General features: G+C 43.0%; 2 protein-coding genes across 3 annotated transcripts; one reads left to right on the top strand and one right to left on the bottom strand.

Moving 5' to 3' along the window:
• rcc2 (regulator of chromosome condensation 2) lies at window positions 1–10,441 on the top strand. The gene is made up of 13 exons (XM_020630393.3): window positions 1–142; window positions 1,487–1,709; window positions 3,150–3,243; window positions 5,470–5,613; window positions 5,936–6,067; window positions 6,151–6,239; window positions 6,634–6,748; window positions 7,529–7,695; window positions 7,796–7,976; window positions 8,095–8,200; window positions 8,360–8,432; window positions 8,523–8,600; window positions 9,290–10,441. Exons 2-13 carry the CDS (start codon window positions 1,509–1,511, stop codon window positions 9,392–9,394), a joined length of 1,485 nt encoding a protein of 494 aa, XP_020486049.1. The 5' UTR covers window positions 1–142; window positions 1,487–1,508; the 3' UTR covers window positions 9,395–10,441.
• A 1,365-nt stretch (window positions 10,442–11,806) lies between these two features.
• Window positions 11,807–16,803, bottom strand: LOC109981494 (large ribosomal subunit protein eL22). Of its 2 annotated transcripts, none has more exons than XM_020630306.3 (4): window positions 16,756–16,803; window positions 16,098–16,208; window positions 15,501–15,625; window positions 11,807–12,004 (listed from the first exon to the last, which is right to left on the bottom strand). In XM_020630306.3, the coding sequence occupies exons 1-4, from the start codon at window positions 16,765–16,767 to the stop codon at window positions 11,860–11,862; spliced, it is 393 nt and encodes a 130-aa protein (XP_020485962.1). In that variant the 5' UTR covers window positions 16,768–16,803; the 3' UTR covers window positions 11,807–11,859. The 2 variants fall into 2 exon arrangements, with proteins under 2 accessions (XP_020485962.1, XP_020485963.1); XM_020630307.3 differs by having other exon boundaries at window positions 16,098–16,205; window positions 16,756–16,800.
• Between the last annotated feature and the right edge of the window lie 193 nt (window positions 16,804–16,996).

Consider the following 16,996-nt stretch of genomic DNA (forward strand, 5'->3'; position numbering starts at 1 on the left):
GCATGTGTGTGTGTGTGTGAGTGTTTCCTGTATGAATAGTTAATGTTAACCACGTGGTGTGAAAGCAAGACTGCAGCTTCTTTTGTTCAAATCAATCAAACCGGAGAGACGGGCTCAGAGCTGCTGAATCAGGAAATCACCGGTACATCTATTTATTCTTTGTTTGGGGAAATTACTTTTAACATATTTTAAGAGAAAACACATGTGCTGCAAGTACGCGTAAAAAGAAAACGAGGGAAAGGAAGAAAATGTAGGAAAAAGTTTTTGTTGTAGCATCTTTTTCATGTAACGTCAGTGCGTCTTTATTTAGAGTGGCTGTTAGCTTACAGCAGCGAGGTAACGTTAGCTTCATGCATTTTAACACTCAGCGAAATTAAACTCGCGTATTTACGACTGGATTAAGGATTATACGCCTTTCGTGTAAATAGTTGAAATAAAAAAAAGTTTGTGTTGCAGCTAGCTGCATGAGTTCCCATACTGGACGTTAGCATGTCAGCTAGCTCGCTGCCAAAGCCAAAACCATTATGTGAACAAAGAGCGACAGTGGTTAGCCGCTTAGGCTAATGAAGCTAAGCGCTAGCTGCTACACGGGACGCCGGTGTTTCGGTTTAACGAGTTACCGTGTAAACTGGAGACTTTTGGCCGAATGCGTCCGCGGTTGTCGTGGATACAACAGTAAATGAAGACGGAAAGTTTACAAACCGATGCCTCTTTATTTTAAGTTTTTATTAAAATGTCAAAATAATCATCAGATGTGTGTATAATGAAAAAGTAATTAGGACAACCAGAAACGCTTCGGTTGGAAGTCAGCAATTAACACGGTAACTACTTAAATCGATACACCTGTTAATGTTTTAGTTTGTCTGTTTTTTGATACCGGAACTAGATTCCATCAAACACCTACTCAAATGGGTAATATGAGGACAAAGGGACGAAACAAATGAATTTAAATTCTTGTAACTTGACGATAAAAGTAGCTTTAATAATTTATAGTAAACTTACTCTAACGCTAGTCAGTTTAAAGCCACAGATAGTACTGTAGCAGTCAGCTGTGAGACGCAAGTGTTTGTGTTGTTCAAGGAACTAAAGCTGTTTTTTTCAGGGTTTTGTAATTGTTATTTATGCAAAGATTAAAGTGTTAGGCTTAAAACTTTAATAATACTTTCTCAACCTTCTCAGGGAATTATTATTTTGCTGGGTTTTATATATTTTCTCTCTGCTTGGGGCATATTTTTGGGACTTTGTGCGTTATGTCATGGCCATGGCTATTATAGTGTCATTGTTTAGGTTTAATTTGCATGTCTCAGGTCCATGATTACATGTTTACCCGCCTGTTAAACTGTTATTCTCAAATCGTGTGAGCCAGTGGGAAGACGAAGCACAATCATCCAGTATCTGCCTAACCTTGAGCTTGAGTACAGTTCAAATGTTTGTTACACATTATTGTTTCACTGCGGGTACGAACTGATCACCGCCTCTTTCACAGCTTCTGTTTGAAAAAATAAAAAATGCCACGCAAGAAGGTGACAGATGTCTCAGGGAACGGTGGGGTGAAGAAGAAGAGGACGAGCGGCAAAAGAAAAGAAAGGGACTTCAGCAGCGATGACGAGTTCGACTATGAGCAGGAGAACAACAAGAAACCCGGAAAACCCGCCGCCAAGTCCGGCCTCCAACCTGTCACGGTGGCAGACGACGTCAAGGAGAAAATAGTGGGTTTACTGTCTGATGATGTTTTGTCTGAATTGTGGATATTATCTGGCCTTTTGTGTCAGGAGAATAAGTCAACCATGAGGAAAAAAGGAATGACAGACGTTACATTCTCACATGGATCTCATGATTCAGATTAATAATGAGTCAGAAAACTGAGTTAATACCTCGGTAAGAGCGACGTGCAGCCAGCAAATCAGCTGTGCACTCTTTTTGTTTGTTATATTCTTGTTTGTAGATTTGTTTCTCTTTATGCAGGACGGTCCGACCCTCAGCAGGGATTCTCTACGACATGTCTGCTCCCTGATAATATCAATTATATATTTTCCCCCTACATGCATGCTTGTAGGTCTCTACAGACGGATGCACTAAGATAATAACTTTAATCAAAATGATTCAAACAATAATTGATAATCAGGTAATTAGTTTGCAGGTCAGAAATATCATAAATGAATGTCTTAAAGACACAACATTTAGTTCCTCCTGAATTTCAGAATCTCTCTAAATTTAAAAAAAACAAACGCTGTGATCCAGCGGCGTTTGAAATGAAGTTTGTAGAATACGTGTAACAGTCCAATACTCATTGTGTTGATACTTTTCAGTACAATACATTTTAAAACAATCCCATCTCCATCATTTTAGCGATTTATTGTATCAAAAAGTACCACATTTTTAAAGTCAGTCATGTTTTTAACTGGAAGCTGCAGAGAGAGAGCGCTGTCTAAGAGGCACAAATGAGTTGGCAACATCTCCTGTAGTGTTGAAGTCAAGACCAAACTAACCGAGACCAGAGTGCTCTGAGACCGAGACATTTAGGGATCGAGACGAGACCAAGACTATAAATGTCCCTGAAAAATCATCATCTTGTATGCAGGGGACGTGCCACTCACTTATTAGACCGTAACACCGGAAAGATTGCAGCCGTAACCTGGGGGATAAAAATCAAAATACAAATGAATTTAAATGATTAGTTCTTAGAAAGAGGAGTTTTCCTTCTAATCCCAGTAATGATGAGGAGAAATAGCTGATCAGTGGTGGTCTGGACTGGTCTTGATTTAAAATCAGGAATACGCCCAGACTGAGACAAGACAGAGTAAAAATGTTTTCAATTTTGGGACCGAGTCCTTCAAAAAGTGGTTTAGAAACAGAGACTGATTTGGAGTACTAAATTTGGTACCTATGAATTTATACGATGAGATGGCGTGCAGGAGTGTTCATGCAATTTTGGCTTTTAGAAACAAAAAAATCTCGCTACTCGGAGCGCAGGACTTCTATTTTTGTTGCCATGGTAATGAAAGAGGTTTCTACGAGTGTCTGGGGTTTTTTGGTATCACGTGTCATTTTAAAAATCATTGTTTTCTTGGCAACCTTTGTTGACATAATCTGCTTTAAGAGTTTGTGCAGCTACGTTTAATTTTAACATCATTTTGTCTTTGCTACAGAAACTGGACTGTTCAAAGGTTAAAGGGCAGCTGCTCATCTTCGGAGCGACCAACTGGGATCTGATTGGAAGAAAGGAGGTGCCCAAACAACAAGGTACCATATCCTGATGTTTATATTCCCCCCTTAAGTCTCCAAATACCCCCCTTTATAACTTTATACTTCACTACTGTGTAACCTTTATAATAGTGATCAAAACATCATTTGAGTGTGTTGTCATAATATCTCAAGAGGCAGGATCAGCAGTCATAGTTACTCTATCTTAGGGAGGAATGAGTCACTTTTCTAAAGTAATCGCAGCTGACCGTCTTGAGCAAGGCGTACATGTGTTGTGTTTCAAATGGTTGCTATCCTGGAAGTTTTCACTTGGTACATATCTGGGTGCAGTTCTCACAACAAGCTAATTTTTCTTGGCTCAAAACTGAAATGAAATCTCTGACTTCATGTGTTAACCTGCGCTGAAGTCGTACCGCTGCACAGTGTCACGGGGTGAAATGATTACCACACAAAAAAATGAGTTATCAAGTAAAACAACTTTTAATTCTAGGAGAATAAAAAATGTTCTATTCTTCCATTTTGATCAGCTGTGAGGACTGTGTGTGTTCACTCCCCTCCCTGTGGTGCGCAGCGTACTGAAGGAGGTTATAGATCCAGACGGGATCAATAAAGATCGATCAGGATCTGGAACGTGTCTGCAGCAGAAAATGAAGGATGACCACATGGTGGTCCGTGTCTCTTTGTTTTAGGGCGTAAAGACCACATATGTGTTCAAGCCAGTGAGATCCCATTAATTTATTGTGACAGTAATTTCTATTCATATGTATGCATGTTCTGAGCGCCCCCCGCAGCCTGAGGCGATCTGTGCTCTGTTCAATCCCCGCCTCACTCCTCTGGTACACACTGATAAATCTGCTTTGTTGGGATTGGAAGGGGGGGGGGGTGTCAGCAGGAGCAGCTGCATAGACAAAGAGCATCTTTAAATGGACAAGATGCTGCGTCTACCAGACTCAAAAAATGCACTCAAATAAGTCCTGTTTATATATCTGTAAAAAAAAAGGTTTTATTTTCAGCACTAATTTCTGAGGATGTGCCTCCAGACGTTGAAGGGAGACCTTAAATATATTTATGATTGAGTTCATAATAAGTGACAGTCTCAACAAAGACGCGGTCAAACCGTCTTCACAGCGTAAATGAAGTCCACGATCCAGATCGGTCATTTCTTTTATCACCTTTTTAAAATCCAAAGACGGTAAACTATTTCAGTAACACTTTTATCTAAAGGATGAGGCCGGTGCTGTTCTGTGTTTTCCTGACTTGAAAACATCCAATCTGTAGAGCCAAACCGATGTTTGAATTGTCTTTGACTTCCAAACTCAGTCTTCACTGATTTTTCCACCAACACTGGAAGAGTTAATTTCTCAGGTTTTGCAACTAATCTCAAACCGTGAACGAGACAAACAGCTGCAGGCGGCAAAACGTGGGTTCTTTTGCTTTTTGTTTTTTGCAATAAAAAAAACAAAACCCAACTGTAACATAACTAGTATAAAGGCAACGCACAACACAGTTAAAGAACGATGAGGGCCTGTGTCCACTCATCAACTAACCAATGCAGTTCAGCGCCCTCAGCATCACCCTCAACTTTTGGAACAGCGCGGCGCATGTCAATGTCACTTGTCCCTCACATACCAGTCAAAATGAAGAAGGGGCGGGGCTTCTGAGACCCGCTTTGTCCTGGTTTGAATCTGACCCGTGACTTATTTCCCGCACGTCTGTCCCCTCTCTCTCTGATTTCTGACTCTAACTCCCGTCCTGTCTCTCAAATAAAGGCATACAAAGCCCCAAAATAAACCTTTAAAAAATAAAACATTGTGCTAAACTGGCTAAAACAAACTTGAGCTAATTAAGAGGATTAAAATGATCTTTAGCTTCAAACTCACTAAATCATCTTTGATGTTCTGGAGATCAATTTAAAAAAACGTCTTTTATTTATTCCTTCGAACCGAGGTGCTTAGCAGCTTTTATCAGAGGTTACTCAATCAGGACAAGGTTGTACTTTAGTTGGGGACTATTTTCAGCAGAACAACATTTTGTGCTCTAGTGGGCATGTGGGGCAGCGAGACGTTATGTTGCTCACGCACTACAGTGAGTCATGATTAATTTAAGGCCACAACACCCACCACCAAATTGCACAAATTCAAGTGGAAGAAATATTTAGGGCAGAGCATCTATGACATTCTCAGTCTGTGTTTTTTAAAGCTTCTCTTTTGTTACCAGGTGCATCACTATTATAAGGTTTAATGTGTGTGTGTTTATTGTTTCCAGCTGCTTTCCGTAACCTGGGTCAGAATCTGTGGGGTCCTCACCGCTACGGCTGCCTGAACGACGTGCCGGTCAGCTGCGTGGTGGCCGGTCCCTGTGCTGCTCACAGCCTGCTCATGACCACTGAGGGCAAACTGTGGAGCTGGGGTGAGTAACAAGCCGACTCGCCTACAGCGTCAGGTCACGTTCTGGTTTAGGTTCTAGAGTGGTTTTGCAGCCAGCAAGATAGTGACATCCATCATGACACACATTACACAATAGATCCAGAGACCAGAGGGGAGAAGCTTAAAATCAAAGGATGGGAGTCATTGTTTAAGATAAAGGTAGCTATCAGACGACTGAACTAAGACACCAAAGAAAAAGATTCACACATTCACAGCTCTGAATAATCGCTAAAAGTCGCTTTAGATGCAGGTTTTTTTTCATCAAGAGTTATCCATCACTGAGCGCTCGTTTGCTGCTTCCTCAGGTCGTAACGACAAAGGCCAGCTGGGTCACGGAGACACCAAACGTCTGGAGGCTCCAAAGCTCATCGAGGCGCTTGCGGATCAGGTGATCGTTTCTGCAGCCTGCGGACGCAATCACACCCTGGCACTCACAGGTAAGCAGAGAGGACCCGTTGACTGATATCATAATCATCACCATGTGCTGTGTTTGTTTACTGACGTCACTGTCCCTCCTCAGAGGACGGCACCGCGTACTCTTTTGGTGAGAACAAACTGGGCCAGCTCGGACAAGGGAACCAGACCGACGCCGTCCTGAGCCCGGCTCCGGTAAGCCCTCACAGAACACAGACTAAATAACACAGACTGAAACACAGAACACAGAGGGCAGAACACAGACTGACTTCAGAACACAGACTGAAGAACACAGAACACAGACCCCAGACTGAAGAACACAGAACACAGACCCCTGACTGCAGAACACAGACTGCAGAGGTCAGAACACAGACTGACTGCAGAACACAGACTGCAGAGGTCAGAACACAGACTGACTGCAGAACACAGACTGCAGAGGTCAGAACACAGACTGACTGCAGAACACAGACTGCAGAGGGCAGAACACAGACTGACTGCAGAACACAGACCGACTGCAGAACACAGACTGCGGCTTAAAGAGATGCACACTGTGAGAACACTAAACAAAACGCTTCTCTCTCTCCTCTAGGTCTCCTACAACGGTCAGCCGTTGGTGAAGGTGGCGTGTGGCGCTGAGTTCAGCATGGTGGTGGACTGCAAAGGAAACCTGTACTCCTTTGGCTGCCCCGAGTACGGACAGCTGGGTACGCTCAAGACATAGACATAGTTTCCAGCAGAATATTATATTAGCATGTTCAGGTCATTTCATGCAGTTGTTTTTTTTACTGAACCAGTTTAATTACATTCACGGAGATGGTAGAGGTGGCGTGCAGACAGTCTATGGTTGTGCAGCGATCACAGGGAATAAAGGTCACCACCCCCTCCCACTGGCTCCAAGTGAATTCTCCTGATTATATCCTGCTGCGTTCTCACACCAGCTCACTCTGACTTTCTGCAGAAGAAATACGAGGAGGCTGGAGGAGAAACTCCGGGTGAAGAGAGAAACATTCAGATGTTTGTGTTTACACATGACTCAGAATGAAAACTTCAGGAGTTTAGTGCAGGCGTGACAGCAGCTAAAGTGTTTTATTCAGCGTTTTAAATGGTACTAAATTGACTTCACAACTTACCTCCTTACCTAAGAGAGAAGGGGATCTGAGGAAATCCAAAACTTAACTTGAGGTCACTTCGGCTCCTCCTGACATCCTGCGTTCACCTAAGAGCGTCAGAGCAATGCAGATTTATAACGTGAATCCAGGAAGAATAGTTACTCCCTTTTTATGACTAGTGAGGATCCAAAGAATCATCTGAATGCTAGTGACCTCTGGGTCTTCTTGACCGACGTGTTAGCAGCCTCTGACAGTTCTGCAGAGAAGTTGTTTCACAGGTTGAGTGTCCGAACACTGAGGTTGGAACTTCAGGAATATTGTTTTATTTCTGTTGTTTTTGTGTAAATCTGAGTCCCTCTGTCTTTGTTTTTGCAGGCCACAACAGCGACGGGAAGTTCATAGCTCGCGCTCAGCGCATCGAGTTTGACTGCGAGCTCATCCCTCGTCGTGTTGCCATCTTCATCGAGAAGTCCAAGGACGGCCAGGTCACACCTGTACCCAACGTGGTGGTCAGAGATGTGGCCTGTGGATCCAACCACACGGTGAGAAAATAACACCCAAATACAGAAAGATAAGCAGATCCTCTGAGCGTATGAGTAAGTGTGTGTGTGTGTGTGTGTGTGTGTGTGTGTGTGTTTGCAGCTTGTTCTGGACTCTCAGAAACGAGTGTTCAGTTGGGGTTTCGGTGGATACGGGCGTCTGGGTCACACGGAGCAGAAGGACGAGATGGTTCCACGACTCGTCAAACTCTTTGACTTCCCTGGACGCGGAGCCGCTCAGATCTGTTCAGGCTACCAGTGTTCATTTGCCGTCAGTGAGATGGGTAAGACGAGACGCAGCTGATGCTAAAGGAAAAGATGCTAACACTTGTGAAATGTAAAAATGGCGGTTTGCATCCTTCTGTATGTGTAGATGTCTGATCTGTGTTTTTTTTATTCCAGGGGGTCTGTTTTTCTGGGGTGTGACAAACACTTCCAGAGAGTCCACCATGTACCCCAAAGCTGTGCAGGATCTGTGTGGCTGGAAGATCCGCAGTCTGGCCTGTGGGTGAGTGAGGACGATCTTTTTTGTAAATTCTGTTCAGGAAGTTATCCCTCAAGGAATGATTTGAAAGTCTCAACATGGGTCCGCCTAGAGACTGCATGTTTTTTCTCGTCTCGCTCTAAATCCTGTGTGTGTGTGTTTGTGTGTCTTTGAATCAAACAGGAAGAGCAGCGTCATCGTCGCCGCAGATGAGAGCACTATCAGCTGGGGACCCTCTCCCACATTCGGAGAGCTGGTAAGACCTGCTGGCCTGATCTCTACTGGACACCAAAGTAACCGGAAAAACGATCAGCGCTGATCTTTTCTCTGGTCTTCTTTTTTTCAGGGATACGGAGACAACAAACCAAAGTCATCCACCACCGCTCAGGAGGTCAAGACCTTGGATGGCATCTTCATGGAGCAGGTAAATGGGTGGACCAACAACACTTTCTGATTGGCTCAAACTGGGGAAACTAGAGAGAGAGAGAGAGAGAGAGATATATATATATATATATATATATATATCTCACACATGGTTACCATGGTAACATTTGCAGTTAACACAAAGCACAACTCGAGCCATTTCACACCTAACCTGTTTTAGTTCGGTTAAAATGAACCCGAGTCTGTTTGCCAAGTTAGTGCGGTTTGTTTTACGCCGGTTGTGAGAGCTGTCAATCAAACCCTGGAGAAACAGTTTGGGTAGATGAGCAGGTCCTGGATCAGGAGGATTAACTTGGTCCTGGATCAGGAGAGGATTAAGGTGCTCCTTCTCCTCAACGGTCTCGATACCGACATCAGTCCGTGTAGTCGTCGGTCCATTTAGAGATTGTAAAGTGTCTTTGGAGGAGCCACAGCCAATCAGGACTCAGCTAGTCTTAGTTTACTTCAGGGACTTTTCCCGACTAATCAGAGAGCATTTTCCTCGTGCATCACACATTTAGGTTGGCTTGTAAACGTCCCTGTGTGAACACAGACCAAACTCTAACAATGGAACAAACTGATCCATGATTCAGACCAGAGATTGGTGGTCGTGAAGACGTTCATGGCTGAAGCAGCGGGGGGGATGTGAATAGTTCTGGTCCTTACCCTATGATGTTTGTGTTCCTGCAGGTGGTGATGGGGTACTCTCACTCGATGGTCATTGCCAGACAGGAAACCGAGCAGGAAAAGGAGAAACTGAAAAAGCTGCCCGAGTACAACCCCCGAACACTCTGATTGGTCCTCCTGCAGCAACACCTGAACCTCTTTCTCCTGAGCAGAGGCCAGCGCTGCTCAGCAGGAACTCCGGATCTGAGGGTCTCTGCCGCTCTCGGTGGAGGTCTACAGGGTTTGAGTTCAGGAGGAGGAAGGGGGGGAGGGGAAGGATTCCTACACATCTCAACTACCAGCAAAACTTGCTCTACATCAATTTGGACTCTGAAATCTGCTTAACTGGACCGGAGACGACGTTCTGTGTCTCTCCTCAAACAGTCACATCCCAACCTCGAGTGAACCTGCAACAGTTCGCTCCTAAGCACTTCACACCCAGCCGGTCGTGCTTCCCAAAAAAAAAAAAACCTTTTTCTATTTTGTGATACAGCCAAACATCCATGTGTTCACGTCTCTCGTTCTGTTGTCGGTGTTGCAGTATTTGAAATGATTTTAAAAAATAAATACAAATGTTTGTCACATTTACGGGTGCTACATCAGGACCCTCGGCGTTTTCTCGCTGAGGGCTTTTCAAAGACCAATTCTCCATACCTGTGCCTTTTTCTACGTGTTCGTTCAGGATATGGAAGTCTCGTTTGTGTCGTCTGGAGGATCAGCTGATCTCTCTGCGTCAGTGTATATACGTCAGTGTGAGCAGGTGTGCGTGTGTGCAGCTGCCACAGATTACAATCAGGATTCAGAACGTGATGTTCTGCGTTAGTGCACTCCACTCGATGTTACATTCCTTTCGTTCTTCTTGTGTTTGCATCCACGATGCACACCTCAGTCCTTCCAAGACCTCCGGGTCTGCTCGTTTTTCATAGTCTTTTTATTTTTTATTTTGAGTAAAAGTAACGATTCCAACGCTCAAAGCGGTTTCACAAGCAGAGCGGTGATGGTTCAGTGTGTCACGTCGTGCTGAAAATGCAGGCTTGTCCTTAAAAAAAAAAAAAAAAAAAAGCAGCCGACGTGTTTCCCTCTTACTCGTTCTTTTTTTATGGTGGAAATTCTTTCTCTGGGTTATTGTTGTTTTATTTTCATTGAAATGGATTAATAAAGATTCACATGAATAAATCTGTCTTCTTTGTTTGTGTTACAGCCGACGCTTTGAGTCATTACACTTCTAAATAAACACACGATACTTGTTCCCTGATGAAAGGAGAAGCGCTCAGTGAAACAAGGACCGGTCTCCAGACCACTTTTGAAAGGTCTCGCATCGGAATTGAAAGCTTTTTTTTTGCTGTCTCAGACTGGGCGGACTCCGGATTTTAAATCAAGACCATCACTGACAGGCTGCTTTTCCACATCATAACTGTAATTAGAAGGAAAATGCCTCTTCATAAAAGAATGAACAACTTTAATTCATTTGTAGTTGAATTTTTATCTCCCGGTGTTACAGTCTAAGTTAGTGGCACAGCCTCTGAACACAAGATGAGGATTTCTCAGTGATATTTCTTGTCTTGGTTATTCTGGTCTCAGGTAGAATAATACTTTATTGATCCAATAAATAGATCATACAAAATTAAAGTATTTATTTCGGAGCATTCTGGTCTGGGCTTTTGGTCTCTGTTAGTGGTCTTGACCACAACTAAGTGAGACACCTTTCTCCAGTCATGCCCTGATATCCTGATGAGTTACATAACCTACTTTACAGCATCTCCACCTTCAACAGACCCGTGCACCGTCCATGCAAGCTCCATGTAGTGACGACACTGACACTACCTACCCCATCACATGACCCCTAAATAACTTGAACCAGCTAACTGAGTAGATTTCTCCATGTTTATATTTATCTTTAATATCAGAACACAGAAACTACACCACTCACACATCCTTACATTTACCTTGTTGTATATTCACTGAGATTCTCAAGTGTCTTATTGAGGAAGGAAATACACTTTTAAAAAGTCTGAAGATCATGGTCTGGTTATTATATTGTAGGTGAGTCTTCTTATTGTGTAGATTATCAAAGTTTGATTGCAGTTTCTGCTGGTTCACCCAGAAGCCCAAAGATGATTTAAATCTGTACTTTTTATTAATAGAGGTGTCAACTTATTTATCTCGTTATCTCAGGATCTCAAAGCTCTTAAAACTCTTAAGATCTCAAAAGAAATGCTGAAATTCAGTCATCACGAGGAACCAGAGTTTTAACCCTGAGAGCTCGAGAAAACAACCCAAGTGTTCTTGTTATCACAGGATGAAGAACAGAACATTGATGTTTGTCTCTTTTGGGCTTCTGTAGGTTCACACCATTTACCTGCACTTTCACTGTTTTATTCAGGTTCATCTGTAGTTCTTGGAGCCCCCTGTTAGACTCTTAAACATGATACTGAACCCACTCAGTCCTCCACCTGTCGGCCATATTGTTTTTTGATAAACAGGTCCAGGAGCTCTTTTGTCCTCTGACCTCAAAATAAAAAACCCTCGGGGAGTCGCCTCTGTACTGTAAACAACATTTATTTAAATGTACAAAATCAAATGAATTGTTGTTTTTAATCCTCGTCTTCCTCCTCCTCTTCATCCTGGTTGATCTGGAAGTAGCGGAGCTCGTAGCTCTCCTTGGTGTTCGCCACGACGCGCAGCCAGTCACGCAGGTTGTTCTTCTTCAGGTACTTCTTGGTCAGATACTTCAGGTATCTGGAGGACAGGACAGAGTCAGTTTATACCAGCACATCATCTCAACTCCATGAAAGTGCTTCACTAAAGAACAGATGGACAAATCCTCTAAGACTGATAGAGGAAACTGAAAGTCAGATTAGAGAAGTGGACAATCTCAGAACCAGCTCACGACTTTTTAAAGTTTTCTTCTTGATAAAGGAAGAAACATTGAGAATTGAGATTAGAATTGGAATGGGAGGCGACATCGTAGAACTGCTTTATTATTTATTTCCTTGTTAATTGTTTAGCACCAATACACCAAGTCAAATTCCTTGTATGTGTAAATGTACTTGCTGATAAACCCCGATTCTGATTCTAATTTTGCCACTTGCAGACAGATTTCAGTTCAGATTCATCACACTGAAATCGTGGTCAGATCCAAGTTAAGGGGACTCAAGACTTCATCACAGCTGCTGCATTCAACCTCCTTCTGGGACGTTTTTCTGAAAACACTAGAGAACCATCTGTAGCAGGCGGTCCAGAACAGTTTGGTACAATAAACCCTGATCACACTTGCGTTTCTACAGATAACCGTACCCTTAAAGGCTTTATATGTGCTTTTTCACACGTAATGTAATGTAATAGAAATCAAGTATATCCTCTGAAAATAACTCTGTGAGTCATGACTGTCTACAATGGGTGTAACACCCGAGTCCCACTGTCTGTGATGTTTTCAGAGTCCTATCTTCAGTTTGTTTACATCGTCGGGACGGCCGGCTGACTCCTCCCCTCGTGTATAAAAGTTGTTTAATTGAGTGACTAGAGAAAAGAAGAATAACATACTGTACTCACTGCTTAACTGTGTTTCTAGATCACGCTCATTTCAGGTAAATTTACATACAGTGTGAAGATACGAGCATAATAAAGATAGCTAGCATTAGCATGCTAACACAACAATGCACCGCGAGTTGTTTTGGTTTCATGCTGGTGCTCAAGGGCGACATCTGCTGGATCAACAAAAATAAAAATAAAAATCGCATAGTAAGCCTTTAAATGGTAAGAGAGTCTCAGCCTGATGGCGATAGCCTCGTCAGCTGTGTAATAGCGTGACATCACATCATCTCGACACAGTGAAGCCCACCAATAAATTAAAACAAAGAAGAATGCAACAAAGTTAAAGAAGGGCAACAATGGAGGATGTACACTGGAGGTTGGCACCCCTGAGGTCGTCCTTAGGGCGGAGCTACATGCTGATTGATACAAGTCACAAAAAATTACTCCCTCAAAATCTTTTTTTTGTGTTTGTCCTTTATTATCGTCGCTGCACAAGGAGTGATGATTCTTTCCAGCCTTTAGGGTCGGATCTTGGCACCCCAACAGAAGGGTAGCATTTAATTAAGACGGTAAGGATCAGTTATTTTTGGACCATTCCCAACTTTTTAAAACGAAAATAAATGCGAACTGAATCAGACCGCTTGGTGGGCTTAAACACCCAAAGTGACTGTTCCTATCAGAACAAAGACAAAGCAGAATCCTTCTGATACCTGCCTACAAATCTGGTCCATGTAGAGTGGACACACGATCACTTTAAGAATTCATTTTCCTCCGTGCTCACACTGCAGCGTTTACTAACCACCATTTGTCCTCTCACATCCCAACCCATGAAATAACGCACCGCAGCAGGATTCAATTTTAAATATACTTTACATCGTCTGTCAGGCCGACTGATCGTCCCTGAAAAGATGAAAAACACGCTGCTCTCCTACACAAACTCAGCAATGCGTTCTTCAGTTTAGTTTTTTTTCTCAGCGTGTGCTTTGAGCAGCTCAATGCTCCCACGCTTTGATTGTAGAAGTCTTTAAACTCCAGAGAGTGAGCGAGGGACATTTTTTCCAAACATTCCCTGATTTGGCATTTTGGTGATGGAGAACGTCGTGTATCACAACGCCCTAAAACCCCCATTGACGACTTTTTAGAGACTAACTCGCGTTAAATGTTTTGAATTGTCATCGCCTAAAACTGGACTAAACTGGAGAGGGTTAAAAACGACTACTTGTGACAAACGTTTCAGAGCTTTTGTCTAAAGTTTGTTTGAATTTCCCTCGGGATCAATAAAGTATCTACCTAAAGAATAAAAACGAAAAAAGCGTCAAAATCGAACCGGGGTTTGCAGCGACCCCTCCTCTGAAGGGAACTCAGGAATACACACCATTTCAACAAAATGTCCTCACAGAAACACAAGTGGAGCTCAGAGCAGAGAGAAACTTTCAGGTTCTACTCGATTTAAAAGGAAAGATTAACATTTTGGGAATTACACTTATTTGAATTCTTGCTATTTAAGAGGATTTAAACAACTAAGCTAACTGGTAGCAGCCAGTTAGCTTAGCACAGAGACTAAAACAAAGAAGAAAACAGCCAACAGGGCTTGAGTTATATTTAGTTTTGAGTTAAATCTGTTCAGTATCAGCTGTCTGCTCTGAGCCGTTTGGAGAACAGAGTCACAGCTGTTGCTTCAGGATCAAAACAAAGTCAGAACCTTTAACTGTGCAGCTCTGTTTTTAAAAACACACAAACTGTTTATTCAGAGCTACGATACTTTTATTAATAGCATTTCATTAATAATCAGAGTAACACCGGCTCCTCTGTGCTCTCATCAGCCATCAGTTTCAACGAGGTGTTCAGAGTTCATTTCAAGGCAGGGACTGCAGCTTTGTTTCCTCCTGAACACGACCATCTAACGCTAAAGGATCGTCCCGCTCCGATTACCTTTTCCTCCTCCTGTGGAACAGCAGGGATGAATGAAACCATGGTCGCATGCCTCTGGGCTCCGTCGGGGCTGAGAGGAATCGTGCTAACGGACCTCTTCCAACGGGGACTTTTCTAACAAGTGTTCAGTCACCGGATTAAGTCTGGACCAACTCATGAGCCGGATTGGAGTTCAATGGAACTCTAAGAACTGTGATATAAAAAATATGACTTAACCCTTTGAGTACAGACTCAACTATTGTTCCAGAGGGACGCCATACTGGGCCCCAGAATCAGACGAAATACTCAACGACAAGGAGGGAGGTGCTGCATCATCGACAACAGGGGGAGCCAACAGCCGTCTCTTCAACCTCAAAGACGGTCAGCATTTAGGATCAATTTGAAGGCAGAATGCTGACGAGCTTTGCCATGAAGGTTTTGTTATTTTGCAGCATAACTTGCATTTTTTGGTTGATTCATCTTTTATCTGTGGTAAAATGTTGCCACACTTAAGACCTCTTCACACATCACCTTACAAGACCCACAAGACTGGATAGCAGTATCAATCAGCTCACGTTTTTGATTTTCAGGTTTTCTTAATAAATGCAGAACTGGGTCCTTAGTAGAACAGCATTTTGATCCTCATCTCTGCTCCAACCACAGCACACATGCTCATTGGCTACACTGAACTGAACATCTCCTGCTCCAAAGAAGATTGGTGCAGATGCTGTCCCATGTTCTTATCACAGTCTACCATACAAGTGGACTTACAGTATGAAGTGTTGCTCACCTTTTGGAGAAGGGCACCTCAGAGGACACTGTAATCTTGCTCTTGCTCCTCTCGATGGAGACCACGCCGCCTCCCAGGTTGCCAGCTTTCCCGTTCACCTTGATGCGCTCCTGAAGAAACTGCTCCTGCAGAACGACAAGTTTTTGGAAACATGTCAGACACAGAACTGACACATAGTGCTTTCAATCTGACACAAAACTCTCCTCCAGCCTCCTCGTATTTCTTCTGCAGAAAGTCAGAGTGAGCTGATGTGAGAACGCAGCAGGATATAATCAGGAGAATTCACCTCCACTCTTAAGTTCACATTGAGAGTCTCTTCAACTACAAGTAGCATTGATATGAAGATATTCTCATTATATTGTCAGACTGCTGCATCTTTTTTTTTTTTTTTTTTTACATGTAGTCTTGCCTCAGGAGACCCCCTCACCCCCAGTCCCCCCCCCAACCAACAGGTGTAGTCTCCCGCTGTGAGGTTCAGATCAGGAGGATTTCAAGGGGCAGTCCTCCTGAAATTCTCAAGAATGTTTCATTTTTATTTTGTAGTTTAAGGTAAACTGAATAAAAGCTGGGGAAGCATCTGATGAGGGGTTCACTTACGAAGTTGGCAGCATCCATGATGCCATCTTCCACAGGGTGGGTGCAGTCCAGAGTGAATTTCAGGACCTGCTTCTTCTTCTTACCACCTTTACCGGTGTTCTGCTTCTTCTGCTGACGAAACACACAAAACATAAACAACTGTAACACAGAGCTACATCCGGGTTAAGCGGTTTGTTGCTATTTATATTTGTTGATCCGATGAGGGTGGGTTTGGAGAGAGGGGTAAACATGCTGAGTCGCTGCAGGACGCAAACATATCAACGATTTAGCCCCAAACCGGTACATCAATCCATGTTTCACGCCATCTCACGCTCAGGTATCTGAATCACAATATAAACGAGGGGAAATCAATCCTATCTATCACCAAGAGATGTGTGATGCATGTTAAACAAGATGCTGTCATGCAGCCGTCCGGACATGTTCGCTGTGTTCACAACGTGGTGAGCTGCCTGGAGTCGCTACCGAAGCTAATGCTAGCTACAAGGCCACGGGAAAACACTAAGCCGTTAAAAAAAACACTTAAAATTAAAACTAAAAACTCCAAATTTAGATAATAATTATTGTGGAAACACTATCATCTCATGCCGCTGGGTTTCTTTGGATTTCACGCAGAAAAATCGACATTTCAGGGCATTTATTGACACGCGATTTTACTTACAATGGGCGCCATGGCGGAGAAGCTAGCAGAAAGGAAGAGTGAGCAGTGCGCATGCGTTACATGTACGAATCGAACGCAGAATTATGGATGGAATCATGTTTTCTGGGATTGATTAACACGCTTTGAAAGTGTCCGCGGATACTAAATGAAGCGAAAAATGTGTAAATAAAAACACAAGAAAATAATATTTATTAAAGTAGAAAGTCAAATAATCTACGCATCCGTGAGTTCGGTTCCCTCT

Source organism: Labrus bergylta, chromosome 12 (genome assembly GCF_963930695.1).
Source record: "Labrus bergylta chromosome 12, fLabBer1.1, whole genome shotgun sequence".
NCBI classification, from domain to species: Eukaryota; Metazoa; Chordata; class Actinopteri; order Labriformes; family Labridae; genus Labrus; species Labrus bergylta.